We start from the raw sequence: 20,875 nt of genomic DNA, 5'->3' as shown, positions 1-20,875 counted from the left end.
GTCAGCCCTGCAGAGATGAGCACGTTCTGCATGGAAGTCTTTACGTGAACCCACCCGAAGTATATGCTGATGCTTTGCAGTTAGGAAGCTGCTGAAGAATTTCAGATAGATACTGAATTCAGGAGTGGCTAATCAATGTTCTTTATTGCAGTTCAAGCAAAAAGAGAGTTGAAATCAATATAAATTATTTCAAAGCAAAAGTGCAATAGAGAATCATTTATGTTATTCATAAATATTTTTCCTTACGTTAAAATCAGTGATTTTTAGATGGAAACTGATGATTCTAGCATTTCAAAAGTACGATTTTCTGAATAAGGCTACTTGTAGGAGAAGAGCTACTTCCTTATTTGAAATATTCAGCAATTACACTGTAATATTTGAGTATGTTCTGATTTTATACCTTACTAAATTCAAAAGGAATGCTAAAGAACGATTCATTTTTATTATTAGATGTAGACTTACAGCACATAAAAACTGTACGATTTCCTTATAAATAAGTTCCTATAATGTGAACGTAAAGCAAGAAGACAGAAGTTTCACAGATGAAATAGGTAAACACATTTCATTGTGAAGCTTATGTATTTGGGAGTAATTTACATGAACCGTAAGTATATATGTGGCACCAAAGACCCATGACTGTGTTACTGTCCATTCCCTATTTTGAGAGAGTTGTCCAGATCCGTTCACTGAAGGGTCGACATCGCTTTCTGCAGCAGCTGAACCATTATGGGATAGACTGGCGCAAACTCCTTTCCCTCTCTCGTTCTTACTGATTGAACATAAGCTTCCAGTGCACCACTAAAAAAAAAAAAAAAGAAAAGTAGCTAAAGCAATTAACTAGCATACAAGTACTGTAAGTTCAGGATCTGCAACTGAAATAAATTAATTGACTTCTTCCCTACTACAGCATTCTCCTCGGATGATCTCAGGTGTCTGTGGAAGGAAGTGGGCAAGAAAGGCCTTACAAAGCTCTACAGAATTATTTCGTGATCTTTCTCTCCCTTGCATGTTTTGAGGAGCGAACAAGTTAACATTTAAATAATCAGCAGCATGTTGCAGATGGCTTGAAATGACAGCTCTGACGCACAGACTCAGGCACATTGCTGCACTGGTAACCTTTAGAAACGGAAAGAATAGACTCCAGCTGCTGCAGACGCTAAGAGGACAACTTACAGAATGAAAACTGGGGCACTGGTGAACAACCGAGATGCCTAGAGGTGATTTCCTGGCTCAGTCTTTTGAACTGCCACTGTCCTTCGGGAGACGCTGCGCTGACCCACAGACAAAGTGTGTGTGTGCATTTGTACATCTGGCTTTGCTGTGTTTTTCTTGCACGTTGTCGTAGGATGTCATACATAGAAATAGTGTGAGTTGCACAAATACATTGCAAAGCTAAAAGGGGCAACTGTGAGTACGTACTTGTCTGTACATAAGTTAACTTGCTTTACAACACAGGACCACCTTTCATCCAATGAGTCTAGGAAATAGTAGTGTTGAATGACAGCCTATCTGTAAAACAAAGACTTTGTAAATGCTGATCTGTTCAGATTCTGACTGACTTAATAGCTCGTTAAGTAGGCCAAGTGAGTTTTGCCATACTTAAATATGGCTTCTAATTTAATTGATCTTCCTCTCCTTTTTCTGTTCTATTTCTTCATGTAATACATACAATGATCTTGGGGGTTTCCTTGTAAAACTCTTTGTTTAGATTATGTTCCATTGGTGCTATTTACAGTAAAACTGTGACATCTAGGAAAACACATGCACAAACAACAGACACCATTTCAAGTTGGGACTAAGACAACTCCGCATATGTGGCTGTTCCTCTTCTGGCTTATGACAGCTGCAGCGCTAATACAGACTGTCATCACAGCCCTTCCCAGCCGTACCCAGGCACCATCCCGCAGCACAGCGGGTCCTGCTGCTAACACCCAAGCAGCAGAGCTGAAATCATCGCTCTGGGGCACTGAGTGGGGACGCGGTCCCGGGTTTTGTCTCCTGCATCCCTTTATGGAAGTGTGGGACACACCAGCATGGCCGCTCTGCCAGTGAGGGATCCCCCGGGTTTTGGTAACGTGGCAGGAACATTCCCAGTGCCGCTGGGGAAAGGCAGGTGGTTGTCGGGCACATCTGGTGATGGGGGGCCCGGGGTGGAGGGAGATGGTAACACCGAGAGCAACTGCAGTGTCGTGCATGTAAATACACGTCAGCTGCTGTAGGATGGTGGGCTGGGCCGAGGCATAGCTGTATTTATGTTTGCTCCTACTTCCAACAGACAAGCTTGTGGTGAAATGCCGCATTCCTGCACAAAGAGTTCAGGGGACCTAAGGCAGCGCTGCTAACCAATGCTAACCAACCCATACGTGCCTGCTGGCAACTGGAGGTGATGGGCAGTAAGTAGGCATTTAATTAGGCAAGGCTTAAGGAAAGCAGAAACGCTAAAGAGTGAGACTCAGCATATGTTTCACACACACACATACAGTCTCCTCCTGGCGTAAGATGCTGAGAGAGGAGAGGCCAAGATCGCTGTGTGATGCTGCAGCCCTGGGAAGCTACAGATGAGCCCAGCAAACCTGGCAAACCAGAAAGGGAGATGGTAGGAAGAAGCGGGTTCATAATACACTTTGTTGCCTGCGAGTAAAGCTATTGCTAAATCAGCAAGGACTCTGAACTTCCTAAACGAAAACTAAAAACCACCCATGTCTGAGCGCTGCTGGGAATCCCCAGCAAAGGTCATTTATTAACAAGTGGGAGATGCTCTGAGGCTAACAGCCTGCACTCTGCTGCACAGACGAGCCTGAGCATTGGGTTCCGAGAAGCCAGTGACAGCGATAACAGCCCAGCCCTGCAAGCTGGTCCTGGGGCTGCACCCGCTCCTGCCAGCACTTCTCATCCCCATCAAAGCCAGGCGCTGACCTGTAAGCCTCACTGCCAGAGCGCAACAGGACGTGCTGCATGTCCGCATATAGCGTGTGCGTGCGTGCAGACACACACGTGCAGTCAGAGTCCCTGGCCTGTCGCTAATGGAGTTTGACAGGGAGAGAGTGAAGCATGCAACTGTGCAACCAAGGGACCCGAGGCAGCTTTTCTTCTGAGCACAGGATGGGAATGGAACAGCACGGGCACGAGGTGATGCCCACCACCCACCACAGCTCCTGACATTCCCAGGCAGGGCAGCTGGACTTCAGACTCTCTCTGCTGAGGTGACGCAAAAGGAAGATGGACTGGATTATTGGAGAATTGAGAGGCTTCAGAAGAATAAAGTGACTGAGCACAGAAACAGTCCCTCGTGTTGGCCTGGATGCACTCGAGAGGTCTTCAGTTTGGTAACAACTTCCTAGTGAGTTACTGCTGAGGGGTCCACACCAGGTACCAACACACTCTGAAGAGTCACTTTGCATTTTTTGCACATCAACAAACAGCAAGAGAAAAGTTAGCCTGTTACAGCCAGAAAGGCAGGGAAAGAATATTTATTTTATCTAGCCAAAATAAAGCTGACTTTGCACCTGGGCAGCTCCCTGAAAACCTTCAGCCTGCTCTTCCCAGTGGTCTCGGGGGGGCAGCACAGGGTCTACAGGCAAAGAGGCAACAACTAAAAAACTGCTTGCTGGAGCCACAAAGTGCTTCAGGTGCAGCTCACCTCACTCCCAGCAAAGGCCATCAGCATGATGGACTGCAGAGAGATCAGGCACATTCACAGGTAAGTTTTAAATCCCAAGATTTAAAGAGAAGAAGTGAGACTGAGGGAAAGGGACAGCAGGTAAGTGTGCTTTTTTGATAAAGTGGCCTCTCATGGCAATGAGGGGCAGAGCATGTGATGAGCAGACTGAGCAGTAGGTGGGAGATGCAGGCAGGGAAGGCTCACGGATCCCATCAAGATGAGGGGAGATGCGTCAGAAGGGTCAGATGTGTCTTACATTTCCACTCAGGTCAGCACTTAAGTGCTCTGGTCAGCAGTAATCATTAAACATGTTAGATGTTAGTTACCTTCTACAAAGAATAGTCCCTTGTATTAAAGACAGTTGAGAAACTCCTGTGACAGCTTTCTTACTGTAACTGTCGTTCATCTTGCTGAATCTCTCCCCTTCCACTCACCAGTGTCCCTGTCTTTTCCTCTATACACTCCCCAAAGTTTGTTGGGCCCAAATAGTTTTCAGAAGTCATCAAAAGCTGAAAATAGAAAAAAAACATATTGACCTGCTTAACTTAGAAAGCTCTGACACCTCTTGGTGAAGTTGTGGGTTGGCATCATTATCCAGATGGTAACACTGCTGTCCCTTTCTGACTTTATCTCCTTGCTTTGAAAAAGCCCTTGAAAAAGATGACAGAGATAACCAGATCCCTTCAGATGAAAGGGAGAAGCTTTACCCTAAAAGCAGCACCCTAACCCACTCAATGTCAGCCCTTGATAATCCTTAGCCAGACCGTTATTCCCATCAGATCAAACAAGAGGGAATGAGATTTAGGCTATGCTAAGGGCCAAACACCAGTATTAGAGTCCTGCTGTCACACCTTCCAGCAGCTTTTTTGTTTCTCTCCTGCCTCAAAAGAATCTGATTTAACTGGCAAACCCAACTCCATCAGTGGCAGCCGCTGTCCTCTTACAACTCAAAAAGCAGCTAAAAGGAATTTGGCAAATTGTTTGGTGGCCTCAGAACCGCCCAGACCCTTCTCCTTCCCAGCAGAGTCCAAACAGCCGACAGAAATTGATCTTTGTCAGCTCTCTTCTGCTGTGCTTGCTCTTCTACTGTGGCTTTGCTTGTGTTGTTTCAAAGAGACAGAGTCAAACTTCATCAATATGACCAACCCAGGAGCATCTTAACTAACTCTCTTTTCTGCTCAAAAGACAACCAATAATTGCTACTCCATCAATACTATAAGGTGAATTCTCAGGCATTTTTCTAAAACTGACCTTGTAGAGCTTTACATTAAATAATGAAAATAAAAGCTTTCTCAATACTCTAAGACTAAATGCATTCACTATTTTCCCATGTCCCATGCTTGCACCTCCAATAAAAGTATTTCAACGCTCTAAAGCTGAATGTTAAAATGCAATTCATAATCAATAACTTTACCTGAAAGGCTAAAACAAAAGTTTGGTTCTTCTCAGACAGTAAGAGTTTCGCTAATGGCCTAATCCATGACAAACACATGGTGAGCCCTGACTTCTCACCAAATCTAACATTTATGTCAGGCTCCTTTGACTTGTCAGCCTTCAACTTGTGAAGGTTATTTTGCAAATGTCACATCTCCCATTGGTGGGGATTTCACTGTAACCCTGGGGGAACAACTGACGGGAACTGCAGTGCCAAGAGAATGAACAAGTCATGGAGAAACATCTACCACCAAACAGAGGACATGGGCACCTCCAGAGCAGAACCGGCCTGGAGAACTACCTGCTTCATGTACCCATCAAGGCAGAGCAGCAGTCTGCCTCCCACGTGGGCAGGTGTAAGAAAGCAGCCAGAGGGGCCTCACAGCGAGTGAGAGGATGAAAAGCTACTGCAGCTGCTAAAGGCTGGGAGCCAAGAGGCAGCTGCAGTCACCTGGAGCTCCATACCCTACCTGGTGACCATGGAACAGCTCATAATCATGGTCAAGCTCTGATCAGCTCAGGAAACTCTCCTCTGCATTGCTGCCTGTGGTAACGACACAATGGCGACAGGCCAGGAAGCCTGTCCATCCTATTAGGAACAGCATTCCTGGTAACGAAAGGTCCAGGTAGTAAAATGGCAGAAATCATGAATCCAGGGAGAAAGGATGTTTGGAGTCCAGAGAATACCGGCGAGGTTACTTGAGTGCGAGGGAGGAACGGGCTGGGAGAGGTAACCGAAAGCACCAATGGTCATAAAGTAGGTGTGATTTCAGAAGTACATTTGGGATGGGAGTTTTGTTTTTCTGAAGACAGTTACCAAGTCTTAAGGGTGGGATTTCGGGACTGCGACATACAGAAATACGGACAGTGCAGGAAGCTGCTTATGGCAAAGCAAGATGGTTGCTGCTGCACGCAGCCAGATTTCAGCTCAGGCTGGCTGAGCTGCGCAACTTGTAACAATACACTTCACTGAAGTTGCTGAGATGCCTACCTGAGCGTACCTCATTTGGGGAGATAAACTAATTTAGTAGCTTTGTTAACACTTGAAATGCAGATTTTATGATGACATTTTTCTAAACTTTACCAGTCCTAGCTCAAACGAGCTTTTGTAAACTATGCTGGCAGTACAGAACTCAATTCAGATGCACCGGTTTACCATTAAAGTCTTGTCTTAAAAAAGGTAGGCTTGCTCCTGTAGAGGACACTGTAAAAACACTAGTGCATAAGCAGTAATGGAAAAATAAACGGCATCATGGGTGAAAGCAGTATCATCAAGTCTCCAGCACAGAAGAGATCACAGCTGTTGTCATATAAAAAGATGTAATTTATAGTTATATTACCGATGTTTAAGAAGATGGAAGAAACCCTGTTTATGTAATATACAAAACATACTCTTGAAGGGATTAGACTAAATAATGCCCTAAATTCAGCATCTTCCCGTCTAATAAAGGACATAAAACCTGTTCAGCAATCTGTTTCTATTTTAAAAGACAAGCTATGGTATACATTACAAATATTGTTTGTAAAAGAGAGCTATGGAAAGAGGGTTGGTGGGATGTTCTGCATATATTAATGCTTCATTAAAAATGCCATAAGAAGTAAGGGAAAAAAAAAAAATCTAAGTTTAAGATGCCCTCCCACATAAGGAAAAGGATTTTAAAGCACTTATTAAATTACTTCACTTGCTTGAGCAAAAACATGAGCTTTCTTGGAAATCAGGACAAGCTGATTATATAAGTCCCAGATAGTTCTTTTTTAAAATGTTATTTCAACCCATGAAGATTTATATCTACAGTTAAAAGGAAAAAAAAAAAAAAGTGTATGATTTGGGCTGCGGTTCTTAAAGAGATCTTAAGGCGTATCATTTAGAATTACTCTAATTAATTAGTTAGTTAATTTTATATGGAATTGTGAATACTAGCGCTACCCTCCTGAGCTCTGACTCGGTCAAATAAATGGAGCCTGATTTAAATTGCAAGCTTCAGAAGAGGCAGGGATCATCTTTCTGTTCAGTAGTGGGGTAGCGCCCTGTGCCCTCAGGTCCTGATCAATTAGCAGGGCAGCTGGAGGACAGCAGGGCCAGACTTTTCTTTAGTACTTTGTTAAAAGTCTGTTTGCTCTGCAAACTTCAGGGCAAAGAGGAAAATGGAAATACGCCATGTAAGAGCACATCTGTCTGACACCCTCTCTATTTAATAGAGCGCTATAAAAGTTACCGTAAAACCAAACAGTAAAATCTCCAACAGCATCATCTGTAGGACAACAGATTAGCAAGAAACATCTCCGGTTTATTCCAGATTGCATAATAAAGAGATCAAAGGGACCATGTGTTGACAGACAAGCATAAGTGACACAGAGGGTTTTTATGAACGGCCTGGCGCTGGCTGGGGGAGTGCTCGGAGGCACAGGCGTCGCAGCCAGTGTGCGGCAGCCCTCCAGCCACGCTGCATGGCTGCAGCTTGCTTGGTTTAAGCAGAGCAGAGCAGTGACCCAGCACGGCTCTGCTGCTTGCGGCAAAGCTGTCAACGCTGCTGCGCCTAGTGAGGCTGAACCTAATGCACAGATGGGGCTTTCGTGGTGGTCCCCAAGTTGGCATTTGTCCCTGCCCCCTGGCAGGTTAGTGGTCAGAGCCGCTCTCTGGCTCAGGACATCAGCTCGTTATGAAAATGAACCCTTCACTGGGCCTGGCTTTCAACTCTGCTCCAGCAAGGGTGAGTTTGAATAAGGGGAGTTAACCCACACTCTAATGGTAAAGGTAAGAATTTGGCCCTTGAGTGAATGAATTGTCCTTCAGGCTCAAACGACGAGGCTCAAATCCTACCACCTCTAACAGGGTTTCTTTTATGGAAGAAAGGTTGAGTTTTCAAACTTAATTTAAAAAGCTGCTTAAAGAAGCGCTCCTTTCAACACAATCCCAGCTCCAGGAGGACACCTGCAGCAGGGTCATCTCACCTAACTTTAAATGCCTGCAGGGCAGCTGTCTGCCTGAGAGAGCTCCCGTGTCCCAGCCCACGCCCCCTTCACTGAGCAGAGAAAATGGAGCTTTCAGGACACAACGCAACTGACCTATTTTAGGTACCTACTTCAGGATGAGATGAATCAGCCCCAGCAGCGCCTCTTTCTCTCTGTTGACTATAAAGGGAGTCTAGCTAATATACCTCTGGCCAGGTAAATCCCACCCTTCATGCTGAATACAAGCAGAAAGAAATGCACAAAAATGCTCAGAATGCTCGTAATTCATAACATTAACACCGCGTTGCATATGAAGCATTTAAGATCCGCAGAGTGGAAGAAGCACTCCAATTAGCTTTAATATGAAGCTGTAAGGATTCTGATAACACAAGTAAATTAATATCTAAGCAGCAGGTCCCTAGAGTAATTGCACAGTCATTACAAAGGGAAGTTGCAGAAAATTACCATTTGCAAGGCTGCAACAAATGCAAAGATAATTTCTTGATGTAGGCCAGTGCAGGGATCTGAAAGCTCAAAACATCCAAGGTTCAACTAGCACAGCTGAACAACTATGGGTGGAAAAAGCTTGAAGAGGGTGACTGATAAAAGACTCCAGACAAATGAGCAAGATGCTTGTAGTTCAACTTAGGTTCATATGAGACACACGAAGAGCAGGCTCAGAAATCTTCCAATAGAGTATTAAAGAAAATATGAGTGAAACATGGTCATACTAGTGACTGACGTTTGCTTGCCTGCCTTATGTACGGATAACCAGCCTATTTAGAAATGACTAACAGGCATGAGAGGAGATGGTAAAAAGGTGAACACATACAGCAATGTCTACAGAGGTTACCAGTGTCTGCAAAGGAGAACCATCCCCTTCACCCACTGCATTCAAGTGTTGGTCAGCTAGCCCCCCGCTCTTTGCTCCCAGACATGCAGTGCTACATGAGCTGCCAACCAAACCACCCGAGGGAAGAGTCTGCTTGATAAATCCAGCGTAGTTAATTCACGCAGCTCAGCAAAGCTGCATGAGTGGTGCCTGCAAGTGGTGGGCCTGGGGATGGATGGAGAAGCAGTCAAGCGTGGGCAGTGACAAACAGCCTTGCTCTGACATACCAAGAGTAGGGAAGAGCCACTGGAGTGCCAACAGAGGCGTTTGGGAAAGACAGATCTTCAAACCTGTCCTCTCCATGCCCTGGGAGGACGGATGTCCGAGCAATGTCCAAGCACTCCACAGTGCAAAGCAAAAGGACCACAGTCTCACTGTAAAATGCTCAAGTGATAACCTTGCCAAGTGATAACCTTGCAGAAGCGCATTCTTGAGATTGCAAAGTTAAAGTATTTTAATAGTGGTATCTCACGTAAAATGAATAAAGGATTCAATGAAAGGACTGAAATGAAAAACTTGAGTATTCCAGCTACACTACTTGGTCTAATGGATGACACTCTCTCTGCCTTGTCCCAAGGCCTGTCCCTTAATACCTCCATGGTCAGAGCAATTCATCAGTGTCTGAACATGACCACCAGCAAGCCCATTAACTGAATCAGTCTGGATGAAATTTAATTGCAAGCAAAGACAAAAAAGTGTTGTAATTTAAGGATGGCATTTTCAAATTTGTGTAAAAGAACTGAAGAGAACAAAATCCCATCAGTTCTCAAACGATTTGCATTCTTGGCTTTCCCTAACGTATCTGAAATTCAACATTGTCAGTTTTGCCAGTACTATCAGGACAGAAATTACAATCAAAATATTCATAACTATGTTACATATACAGCTGTATCAGTCCTGTACCTATTATCCATTCCTCTGTAATTCAAGCTGTCATGGCTTGAGATTCAAGAAAACCTAGTTTTGTAGCCAAACTAGACTAATAATAACATGTATGATATTCAAAAAATACTCTTTTAATACACATATGAAAGGACACAGTTTGCATTTTAATATTTTGGAAATAAATCCTACTAACATCTACTGGTGATCAACTAGTATTTCCTTAATTGGCCTGAGCACTACGTTGGACTGTATGGTGCTATCAGCTTCAAGAACTGTAAATATTTACAGCAGACTCCTCTTGGCTGCTTTAAAAGTGTGTACAGATAATGGTCGATTTTCTCAAGCACAACCACTGCTGGCTGAACTTAAAAGTCAGCTTTTATGATTTCAGCAAAAGCTGGCAACATCCACACACAGACATTCAAGGACAGAGTTGGCTCACAGGCCAGATCGAGCCAGGTGCAGCTATGTGTGACAACCTTTCCCGTGCCACTGGAGTGAGTGACACCGAGGTCAGGACAGGACACCAAGAAGATGGCTGGAAGAGTTAGGGCATTAGGAGCCAAATGATCACCTGAGCTTTGAATCCTGAGGATCCTCAGGCTGGCTCTGTCATGTTCATATAACACATCTGTTCTAACATACTTCAAAAATCTGCTTGTTTTGAAAAAAAAGACTCTTCATAACTTTTCCTAACATTTTAAGATGCAAAAGAGTATTTAGCTATAAAGTCATCTACCCTACAAAGATTTTAAAAATCTGACGTAATTATCACTTCCTAAAGATCCCAGGCTGATTTCCTGAAGAATAACATTACACGGGTGTAACAAGGGTCTTCCATTTTAAATTTCTATCTACATTTTCATTGCTTAAGCTTCCAAAGCTTCTCTTTCCTGATATAGAAGACAGGATGGCTGCAGCCTTGACTTTCCAACAGTTGAGAGGTAGTTTTGCTAAAATACAGTATTAATTTAAAACATCATTGTGCATGGTTTCCTTCTTTTGCAAGAGGATTATGCGCTCCTTCCAAAGGCACTGGAGGGTTTGGGTACAGGGGGCAGAGGGAAGTGTTCAGTTTATATATTCTCCCATTTTGCAACTCATCCCATAAGTGGAGAGGGGGTATTGGTATTTATGATACATCTCCTATAGCACATTTTTTTACTTTTCAAGACCAGTCCTGGTGTGCAGATAAGCTACTGCTCCATTATCATAAATGTAGAGAAGAGAGAAGCGTGATTTTTACCGTATGAGAGCAAGCCTGTCTTTTTCAGATGGATGATCATCAAGCCACTGGGAATAGCGGGCAATGGACCACTCAGCCCTCTAATACAGAGAAACACAAACAAACACCAATTACACATAAATGTGAAAAAGGAAACACACACACCAATTTCAGAATCAAAGATGGCATAAATGAAGGCCACAGGAGGCTCTCTTAATACTGCAGTGATGCAGAATGAGTTAAGGAATCAGAGACAATTAATAGAAATAGCCCAATACGTTATTTGGGAGCTCAGAGGTGATCTCCTACATCAGCTGTTTGCCCAGTTCTGACAGGGGTTTAAATCTAGATTTCCTGCATCCTACATGAGCAGGACTCAGGCAATTTGCAGTCTGGGATAAGACCTGCAATTTCTTCTATGAGCTGACAGAATACTAAAGAATTGAGAGTCTATTTAAAATCAGGTTATCATCCTCCTGCTGTTAATTAATCAAAATATGAAATCAATGACCATAACACCTTTGCCACAATAAAAACAAAAGCCAACAAATCATATAAAGTATGAGCTTGAATACTTTTTAACTAAAATAACTGGGGCAAATGACAATGTTCATTCCTCCTTAGGACATCTCGAAAGGAAAGACAGGTTGATCTTATTACCTGGAAGGGTGATTTTAACTCTGGTGGTGCTCTTGTAAATAAGAACTGAAGAATAATGCTGAATGGAATAACCTCTCCCAGAGCTGGGCTACTGGCAATATGCTCACTGGTCTGGAAGAGCAGCGGTCTGGAAAAATGTAACAATATACTTGTGAAAGGAAGAAAAAGCTTATCTTATGCATTAGAAAAACGCCTATATGGTGGCAATATTGTCTTAGGATAGAAACATCTAATTTTTTTCCACTAGTCTGCATCTTAGGTTTTCAACACAGGTTCAGTTTGTAAAAATTTACAGAAGTTGCCTATTGTAATTAAACAACACAGGACTGTAAATTTTATATTTCAGTGAAAACACATAAGGTAACTATAGAACTCACTGTCATACAGAAGTTGCACTGAAAGCAACACAAAAACGTACAATTTGGCCAACATTTGCATGACAAAGATTGTTAAATCATAGTTATACTCTGCATAAAATTTAAAAGAATTTTAATCTATTTCTAATTTGCAGGTGGGTGTTGCCAAAAAAGCTCTCAGTTCAATCAGAACTAACACGAGGTAATAAATCCATTTTGAAATACAGTTTGGTCATACTGCCGATTGCTAGTTCCCGTGACTGCAACTCACCTGAATGACCTCAGCTGTCTGTAAGATTTTCCTAGGTCAGAGACTCGCCGACACAGCGGTGCTACTGCTAACTCCATCTATAAAAACAAACATTTTAATCTGAATTAGATTGTCCCAAAATATAAAACTTGATATTGAAGTAGCCTGCCTTTAAGCAATAATCCAAACTTGCAGACCAAGTTACTGACTTCTTGCTGGTGGCTGAATTTGAGACAAGAAGCTATCCTTTCCCTTCATACTGCATCGCCCAAGCCAAGACTTTTTCCTTATTCTTGGCAACACAGTAAGCATCCCATGACAAATGACAGTGATAGTCTATGGTTAAGAACAGAAGGGGTCTCGTGAGCTTTCTGAGACTGAAGCTTTGTTTCTCACAGCAGGTTTATTTTGTTGGTGATGAGTTTCCTGATGAAGCACTTATGTCAATACCCCAAAAATCTGACCACAGCCTGGGAAGAAAGAAAATCTAGGCAGGTCTCCTAACCTACTCAAACCACTCCTAAAGCAGGAAAAATGCATACCCATTTCAGCTAGGCACCCTCTCCTTTGGCGAAGGACAAGGTTAAAGTGATTCCTTCTTGAACACTCGGCCCCAAATTCTGGGACAGAAAACCTAAGCAGGTTAGATAGAAGGCAGCTGGGACTATTGCCACAGGGTCATATGGAATCACAGGCAAAAGAGCATCAGTAAGAGCATTATTTTCATACTTATTTTCATACTGTTTGGTCTCTGAGTTACAGCAGCTGTCTTAAAAAACAAACAATTTTTAAACACTTTCTGTCTTTTAAGCACTGGAGTTCACCTGCCTTTTCGAACTAGAGCCAGGCTCCGCTTGGGTTTTTACATCATTCACGTGAGACTAAATTCTGTCACAGGCTCTTCATTAACAGTGAGGACACAGAAGTGAGAAAGAACAGTTTCACTCCCAGATCCCAGACTGAACATGAACATTACATGGCAAAATTTCAGTTAATATGCACACTAATACAAACACCACCACTCAGAAAACTGGTAAAGTAATTTTAGCCAGATATGGATTAAGTCTTTATTTTTTGCATTCCTGAAGTGTCAGTCAACAGAGGGATGCAAGCTTTATTCTCCATGTACGTTTTTTAAAATCCCCAACTTGAAAGACTATTCAGACTTTGATTTCCACATAATGCACAATTAAGCTAAGTTTCAAAGGATGAGAGCTAAAATAAGTAACAAGATCAAAACCACCATACAATGAGCTTCCCATTTAAGTAACATTGCTGAACGAGTTTCAAAGCATTTGTGATAAGACACTATTTACAGTGAAGTCTTTAATACTATTATTCTTTCCAGCTGTAGAATTTCCTCAGACAGAGCTGGCTGCTGGGCCACTGGCTTCACCAAGAGCACGTAACTAACCTGGGGTTCCAGCATAAATAAGAAAGATGGTGTGGTGAACTATGATGCCATAGTTCATCTAAACCCAGAAGAAATTAAATTAGCAATTAATGCAAATCAAGGCCATATACTTCAGGCACCCATCCTAAAAAGCAGGTGGCAGGATGGGAGTCATTTCACCTACTTCTCAACATCTACAGGTTCTCTTCCTACTCAGTGGAGAGAAACAGCCACTCCTGGGGTGTGATGCATCTTTCCCTGAGGTAGACATCTCAAATAGGTCAGGTGGGTCACGTTGTACGAGTATCCACCTACATGACACTCAGCCAGACACAGCTGGGAAAGCCAGAGGGCCTAACCCAGGCACCTACGCTTCCTCTACAGACAAGGAGAGGAGGGCACCTCCGAAAGGTGATGGGAAAAGCCCCACAGAGCTGGCCTACATGCAGTGCAAAGCTGCTCCCCAAGCCTGGGAACCTTGGAGTACATGCCCCACATCAAGCACTTTCAGGCCGCTTGAAATCTGCATTTTATATTAAGCAGAAACTTGCAGAAGCAGAAAGTGAATAAAAGTCCAGGAAGCAGAAATAAGGATCTTTGTCTTCTGCTTTCAGATGAATGCTCCAGCCCTGGGTAACAGCCTGGCTCCCTCCTGGCCCCCAGATCTTCTACTCTAGGCTATGAACTGGCCCCTTCTCTACAGCTGGGTGGGATCCCTGCCCTCCCAACCTGAGGACTAGGTCACCTCTCCCGCACGCAGATGCAAGGGGTATCTGTTTCTTGGGCTGAAGAGCATATACAACCCAGCTTTGCAGTTCCTGAGCAAGCACGCTATCCACCAGACAGTGCAAAAGGCACGCAAATGGGAAGCCAACATTCTTGTGCTTGAGGAGGAGCCGTCAGCTGCTGTGCTGTGTGCTGAATTTGCCGGCAGAAGGGAACGAGGTTGAGTGCACACTCCCAGGACAGGCAGGTTCTTCCTGGGGATTTCTGCAGGGAGGTGCTCCAACTCCCAACTGCGACGAAGCTTAGAGCAAGTTCAGCATGTTGTTCCCCCAGATCCCCCAGGACACTTCTGAGCACGTATGGGAGCCAAGAGGCTGGTCTGCTGCACAGGATCAGGAGCAAGAAGCCAAAAAGAGGAGCTAATTAAGTAGGCTTTGCAGTATCATGATACAAGAACCCTACAGACCCTGAAAAACAAATGGGAGCAAGACTCTGATTTCTCCAGAGCTTCTTTTCAGGCATCAGTATTGGCTAGGGGCAGCTGGAAGTAACTGATATCCTGCAGGAGCTGGTGTCCCAGCTCTGGTGGGAGCCGTGGGCTTGTAGCTGTGAAGAACCAGGGAGAAGATAATTCTTTTAGGTGCTTTGGAGAATTTGATAACAGGCAACAAACTGCCAGTCTGACTTCTGGAAACAGAGATGCATGGATCAAACTGCACTCATGAGGGGAAAGAAATCCCAGCATAGCAAAATATAATTTTGCTTAATAAGTTTTAAATGATTGTTTCACTCCTGAAACATAATATGATGTAATGAGACGTAAGTGGAACTTTCTACAGCTTAACCAATTCCTTATTAAAACAAATTTAAATGATTTCTCTTGAACTTACTTGGCAGTTTCCATAAATCAACATTTTTAGTCTTAAGTACTAAAGAATAAAATTTACTTTGGAAAATTCTATTACTTCATCCTCAATCTTTATTCACTGTAGGAAATTATTAGTATTGCTAGAACTAGATAGATTTAATGGCAGCAGATGGTTGATTCGTGAAGTACTAGTTGCCAAAGAAAAAAATTGTTTTTAAGCTTTGCAGCATACTATACCATCTCAAATTGACTCATGAAGAGTGGGAATGAGTGAAAACTAATGTGGTAAAAATGTACATAAACCACAGAAACTTTTTTTTTAATTTACAACACTAGTCTGCTATGTGTTATAACCCAGGCTCTCCAATAAAATCTATACTTCACATAATAACGATGATTGTTTTCTTCACTTGCATTTTAGCTATTTGTCTGAGCCCAATGATGTAGTGAGATGCTACAGCATCTTTCTGCTGTTACATTCGTTTCTGCAGGCCCACTGAGCGGGGTTTTGTGTCTTCGCTGAGCATTGTGCCAGCCGGCACCGCCGGCCCGGGAGCGAGTGCCAGGGAGGAATCATTCAGCTGGAACAGCTGCTGTTTTGAAGGTGCTGGAATTGGGCATAGGACTGAGCATACATCACTTCTTGGTTTTGCTACCTGTCATCACCTGAAGCTGCATCAACTGTTGATTCATGCAGCATGTTTATACTGTGGCAGCTTTTGCTATGACATACAGCTCTAGTTTCCAAAGCATTTTGGTGAGCTTTTACAGGTTGAGTGATGTTTTTGGCTGTCTGCAAGCCAGTATTTGTATGGTGTGTGCAAGGCCTTTCATACAGCCATGTCCTATGGACTTTACATATGAAAGGGTAAGTAGTATGTTTTGTTTCTTTTCCAAATTTATCTCCCAGAACTGCAAATTTGAAAATCCAGACATCCAAGTTAAATTCAGTGATAAATCAGGTGTCCAAGCAGTAATCTGCAACCACAGAGGCTTGATCAACTAATGTGAGATAATCATTGACACAGGATCCAAGAGAAGCAGTAGGAAGTGCACGTGCCTGCCAAAAAGGAAGGGGCAGCTAGAACAGAAGAAGGCCTAATGACTCTGCCTCATTTCTTCCACCTTTGTTCAAAACCCATTGCTTTTCCATGATTTATTCATGTTATTTTGCTATGCTTCACAGAACACAGTGGCAGACTCCTGCAGAACATATGCTTCTTCTCAATGATTCTTGCTCTCTAAGCCCAAAAAGGCTGTATTATCTTTTCTTCTCATATGACCCTGCCATAGCCCATGGCTAGGTGGTCAATTATCTGTTGAACTATTCACTGGCTAGCCATATTGTAAAAAATACATCACATGGCTGGCTTCTCTAATTGGATTATGTTCAGCAACCCAAGGGTGAAGTTAATACATAGTCTAGATACAGATAATGCATATATATTGAAAAGCGCTTTGAAAAACCCCACAGTGAAGTTATTGTTTAGTGCCTATTGTGGCATTTTCAAGATCTCTCATTACTAAACAGCTGTTTTTTCAGCTGGAAAATCTTAACATTAAATTTTTAGCAATTACATTTCCTCCTGGCCAAGATGAATTCCAAGTTTTTAAATGTTAACTCAAAATGCTTTTTTCTAGCCATTCACCAGGAGAGAATGCTTTAACAAGCAAGGGAGCAGAAGAGCTCTGAACTATTATATGAAAGAAGCTGGCCTTGAAGGGATGGGGAATTTGATTTCTCCTCCATGCAGCAATTCCAAAACGGTTGATGTTTAAGTAAAACCTTCCACTGTAATACCTCCAAAATAACACACATCAGAAAATAATTTCCTCCTTCCAGTAAGATAGTTAGCATTAAACATTAAGTGCATTTTAGCTTTAGTAGTTTCTGTCCTTATGACTACAACTGTGATTACAGCATCCTGCATCTCTCACTTCTCTGTAAGTAACTAGAAAGGAAATTTTTTAGGAAAAATTATAAAAAGCATTTTTACACTTGTATCATCATGTTTGATCAAATGAGCAAATCTGTTTACATTTTTAACAACCCAAATGCCTGATATGCTTGCTTTTTTAATGCCACATATTGAATCAGGAAACCAGATTCTGACCATAGGCTAACCAGCAGATAGAAACATTTCTTCTGCATTAGAATTTAGCATTGTCAACTTCTACAGTAAAAACATTTTTCTAGGAAAATTCAATAAAACCCAAACATTTTGCAGTACTTTATTGATAAAGACTTGAAGAGTTGGTGGCAGTGTTAACTATGCCCCATCAAAACTGTTGAACACAGTACTGAACAATGCGAAAATATCCAACTATAAATCACACCTAGAAAAGAAATATATGAAGGTATATATAGAATAGTATTAACTCAAACAGGACCAATAAAAATAGTTCACTCAAGAAGGCTGAAAATAATCAGTCATGACATGAGATGGGGTTCTTGGCACAGACAGTGGCTCCTGCCTTATATGTCACTCCAAACATACACCTGTACTATGAAAAGATGGGAAATCATGTCATGCCTTCATGCCATGAAGCATAAGATTACTTAGTCTCTGCAAGTTCAAGACTAGTTTTTTTCAATGCAGTTGTGATTTGTATTCGCTATTAATAAACAGCTATTTTCCTATATCAGCTTACAAACTTTATGTAGCAGACTACTAATTTCCATGCCAAATATTACTGTAGATTCCTCTTTTCTTCTTAATAAATTTCTCAACTGATCGCGCTTGTACTTCATTCTTTGCTGCATTGTCCAGCACTTCCATCAGGTTTTACGAAGGCCTGAACTACAAGCCACCAATCCCAAAGCGTGCCTAACTGTAAGTGCTGTAACAACTCTGAATACCAAGCAAGTTAAAAAGTCCTCTGGAGAAGAACTGGTACTCCCCATTAACATAAATGCTGAAAAACCATCAGGGCTTGCTGGCTTGCTTGCCTCCAGGAGAACATTTTTTTCAGTCTGACTAGTACTGAATTAAAAAGTGAAATCTGGTATTACATACATGAATACTGAATTATGGTCACCTTAAAAATACAAAAACAAATGAACACAAACTGATCCAGGAATTTATAGGAGTGAACTGAAAAGTAATCTTGTGCAATTGCCTGCATAAAATCTGAGAGCATGAAAAGAGGTGAATTCAGCCTGTAGACTGGAAATATTTCAAACAAGAGTCCCAAGGAACAGCACAGTATGTGATAATAACCTTGCAGCACTGCAGACATTTTCTAGGGCTTAAAATGTTTCTGTGTTCCTGTAAGCACTGATCTTCATGAAATCACATTAATGATATTCAGGCATATTTCAAGCCTATCATACCTCTGTTTACAGCTGCCACACTAGCACACACCTAGTCTTACCACTGAAATATCTGTAATGCACAAGAGAGCAAAATGCAATACTGACACTGGAAACAGGGTAAGATAGAGAATTCAATAAAATTACAGCAATGATTCCTAACTGTATAAGCAGCTGAGCCTTACTCAAGAAAATTGGCTGTTGTGTACCTCACTGAACCAGTTCTGAATGAAGAGAACTTGAAGCCTCAGTTTTCCCCCTTCTTTGTAGACACCTGTTGTTTTGAGGCAACTTATCAGTAAAACATGTTTCCAGTGCAAAAATTTTCAAATCTGACTCTCAGCCAAAGCTATTCTGCTGAGTACAAGGCAGCTATAACTCTAACTTTGCCCTGAAAGAAATGTGCACAAGCACATGAGATACCCAAAATCTGATGCAACCCAAGATTATTTGACTTACTGCATGCGCGGTTATAGTAGGACCTCAAATTAACCAAAGCTTCTGGACAGATTTCTGCCCAGGTCTTTTGCTTGCAAGTAACCCCAAAACACCAAAAGGGGTTTTAGATCTCAAAAGCCAGTTTTAAGCAGGAACATGTAACCCTTTTTGAGTACAGAAAATTCAAAATGACTCTACAAGACAGAGCACAAGTAGAAACAGTTTATAAACAAACCTCCTCCTACACACAGAGTGTCTTTCCAGGCAGGTCCTTTCCTTCGGGTTTGGCTTTAGTCCAACAATGCAGTGCCTTTCTGAGACTGAAAAAAACCCTGCAGGCAGCATTTATGGCCATTTGGAAAAGTTCATCCTTCCCATCAAGCCAGCAGCCCAGCCAAATACCTGCTCCCTGCTCTCCTCAGCCCAAAGCAGCAGCAACCTCCCCTTCTCTTTGGAGGAATCAAGTCTTTTCCTCGACAAAGCCACGTGCCATGGGAAGGGGAGCATGCAAGTGAAACGAGTCCTGTTCAGGATTACGGCCACATTTCAGCAAACATGCCCAGGAGTCCTGGCCGGGTCAGAGCAACTACAACCTCCCCAATGAGGCTACCAGGAGCTGGTGTCACGGGCACGTGCCCAAAACCCACCAGGGTTTCGGGAGGGGCAGACACACCCCAGAAAACATGGATATAAGGCAGCCTCCACATACAAAATGTTTTGGTCCTTTTTCTGTTATGCTGAGCAACAGGATATAGTGTCCAGGCCATTCGGGACACTACAGCCCCTGTGCAGCCTGGGACACCCTAAGGAGCTCTGTGCAGAGATGCTCAAAGGCACAGAGTGAGAGTTGAGGTGGCTGTATGGGTCTGGTCGGACTCAAGACAGTTCTTGTCTTAAGCCCATTTTTAAACAAGCCAAAAATATGGTGCAATGTGAAGATGAGAAAAACCCAAGGCAGCCCCCAGATGCAGCAACAGTTGAAGGCAGGAGACAAGAATGAATTCAAAACCTGGTGGTTTTTTTCCACAGTACAAAAGAAGAGAAATCAGAACATTTATCTTCACACAGTTGTCCATTCAGGAGTTATACTCAGCACAGTGGGGAAGAACATGCAAATCCCCCTACACTCAGATGAAAACATACCTTCATTTTTCACTTAAAAAGCAGCCCGTGTCAAAATGAGAAAAATAAGTGTTTAAAAAAGATAAACAAGTGATATTTTTAGTATTATTGTAATAGATGCTTAGATCAGACGCTCTTTACTGTAGAACTAGGTGAAGATATTTCCCAAATTCATATGACTTACTTTAGTACTGCAGCATAAATTACAAAAACTATCTATATTCCTTCCAGAGGAGGAGTCAAGCGTCCTTTTTTTCCTGCAATTTTATGCCATTGTCTTCAAAATAGAGAAGGGAACGGAACCTTCTCACTGAAAGCAACTGAAAACTTCCCCTTAACTTCTGTGGTTAAAGGCTGATTTGCTACTTTTGAGTAATGAATAAAAAAAACTTTACTCAGGAGTATGGAACTCCCAGGCAAATGATACAAAGCAGCCACAAGCAGAAGCAGAGATGGCAGCGATTCTTCCCTCCCTGCCGCCTTCTCCTACCTCAGTTACCTACCAGCCAAAAGCAGCACTCGGTATGCAGACAGCTAGGGCTAATTCTCTTTTCCGCTTGGATAATAATAACCGGTACCCTCAGACCAATCTAGTGGATGCCTGTAGTCTTTGGCAAGTTAATCACACAGTGTTACTATTAACAAATTAAATTTGAATATAGTAGATAATGCAGGTAAGTAGTGGATATTAATCTGGCAA

At 42.5% G+C, this 20,875-nt stretch overlaps 1 protein-coding gene across 1 annotated transcript in view; it reads right to left on the bottom strand.

The window, feature by feature from the left end:
* Position 1: 1 nt before the first annotated feature.
* COG5 (component of oligomeric golgi complex 5) overlaps positions 2 to 20,875 on the bottom strand; it is a 191,155-nt gene continuing 170,281 nt past the window's right edge. The window contains exons 19-22 of the mRNA XM_050915276.1: positions 12,337 to 12,413; positions 11,710 to 11,836; positions 11,071 to 11,150; positions 2 to 798 (exon numbers count right to left, since the gene is read on the bottom strand). Coding sequence (XP_050771233.1) covers positions 684 to 798; positions 11,071 to 11,150; positions 11,710 to 11,836; positions 12,337 to 12,413 — 399 coding nt within the window. The 3' untranslated portion in view covers positions 2 to 683. The remainder of the gene's footprint in view (positions 799 to 11,070; positions 11,151 to 11,709; positions 11,837 to 12,336; positions 12,414 to 20,875) is intronic.

This window comes from Gymnogyps californianus, chromosome 1, assembly GCF_018139145.2.
Source record: "Gymnogyps californianus isolate 813 chromosome 1, ASM1813914v2, whole genome shotgun sequence".
In the NCBI taxonomy this organism is placed as follows: Eukaryota; Metazoa; Chordata; class Aves; order Accipitriformes; family Cathartidae; genus Gymnogyps; species Gymnogyps californianus.
This window is presented reverse-complemented; position numbering and strand designations above follow the sequence as displayed.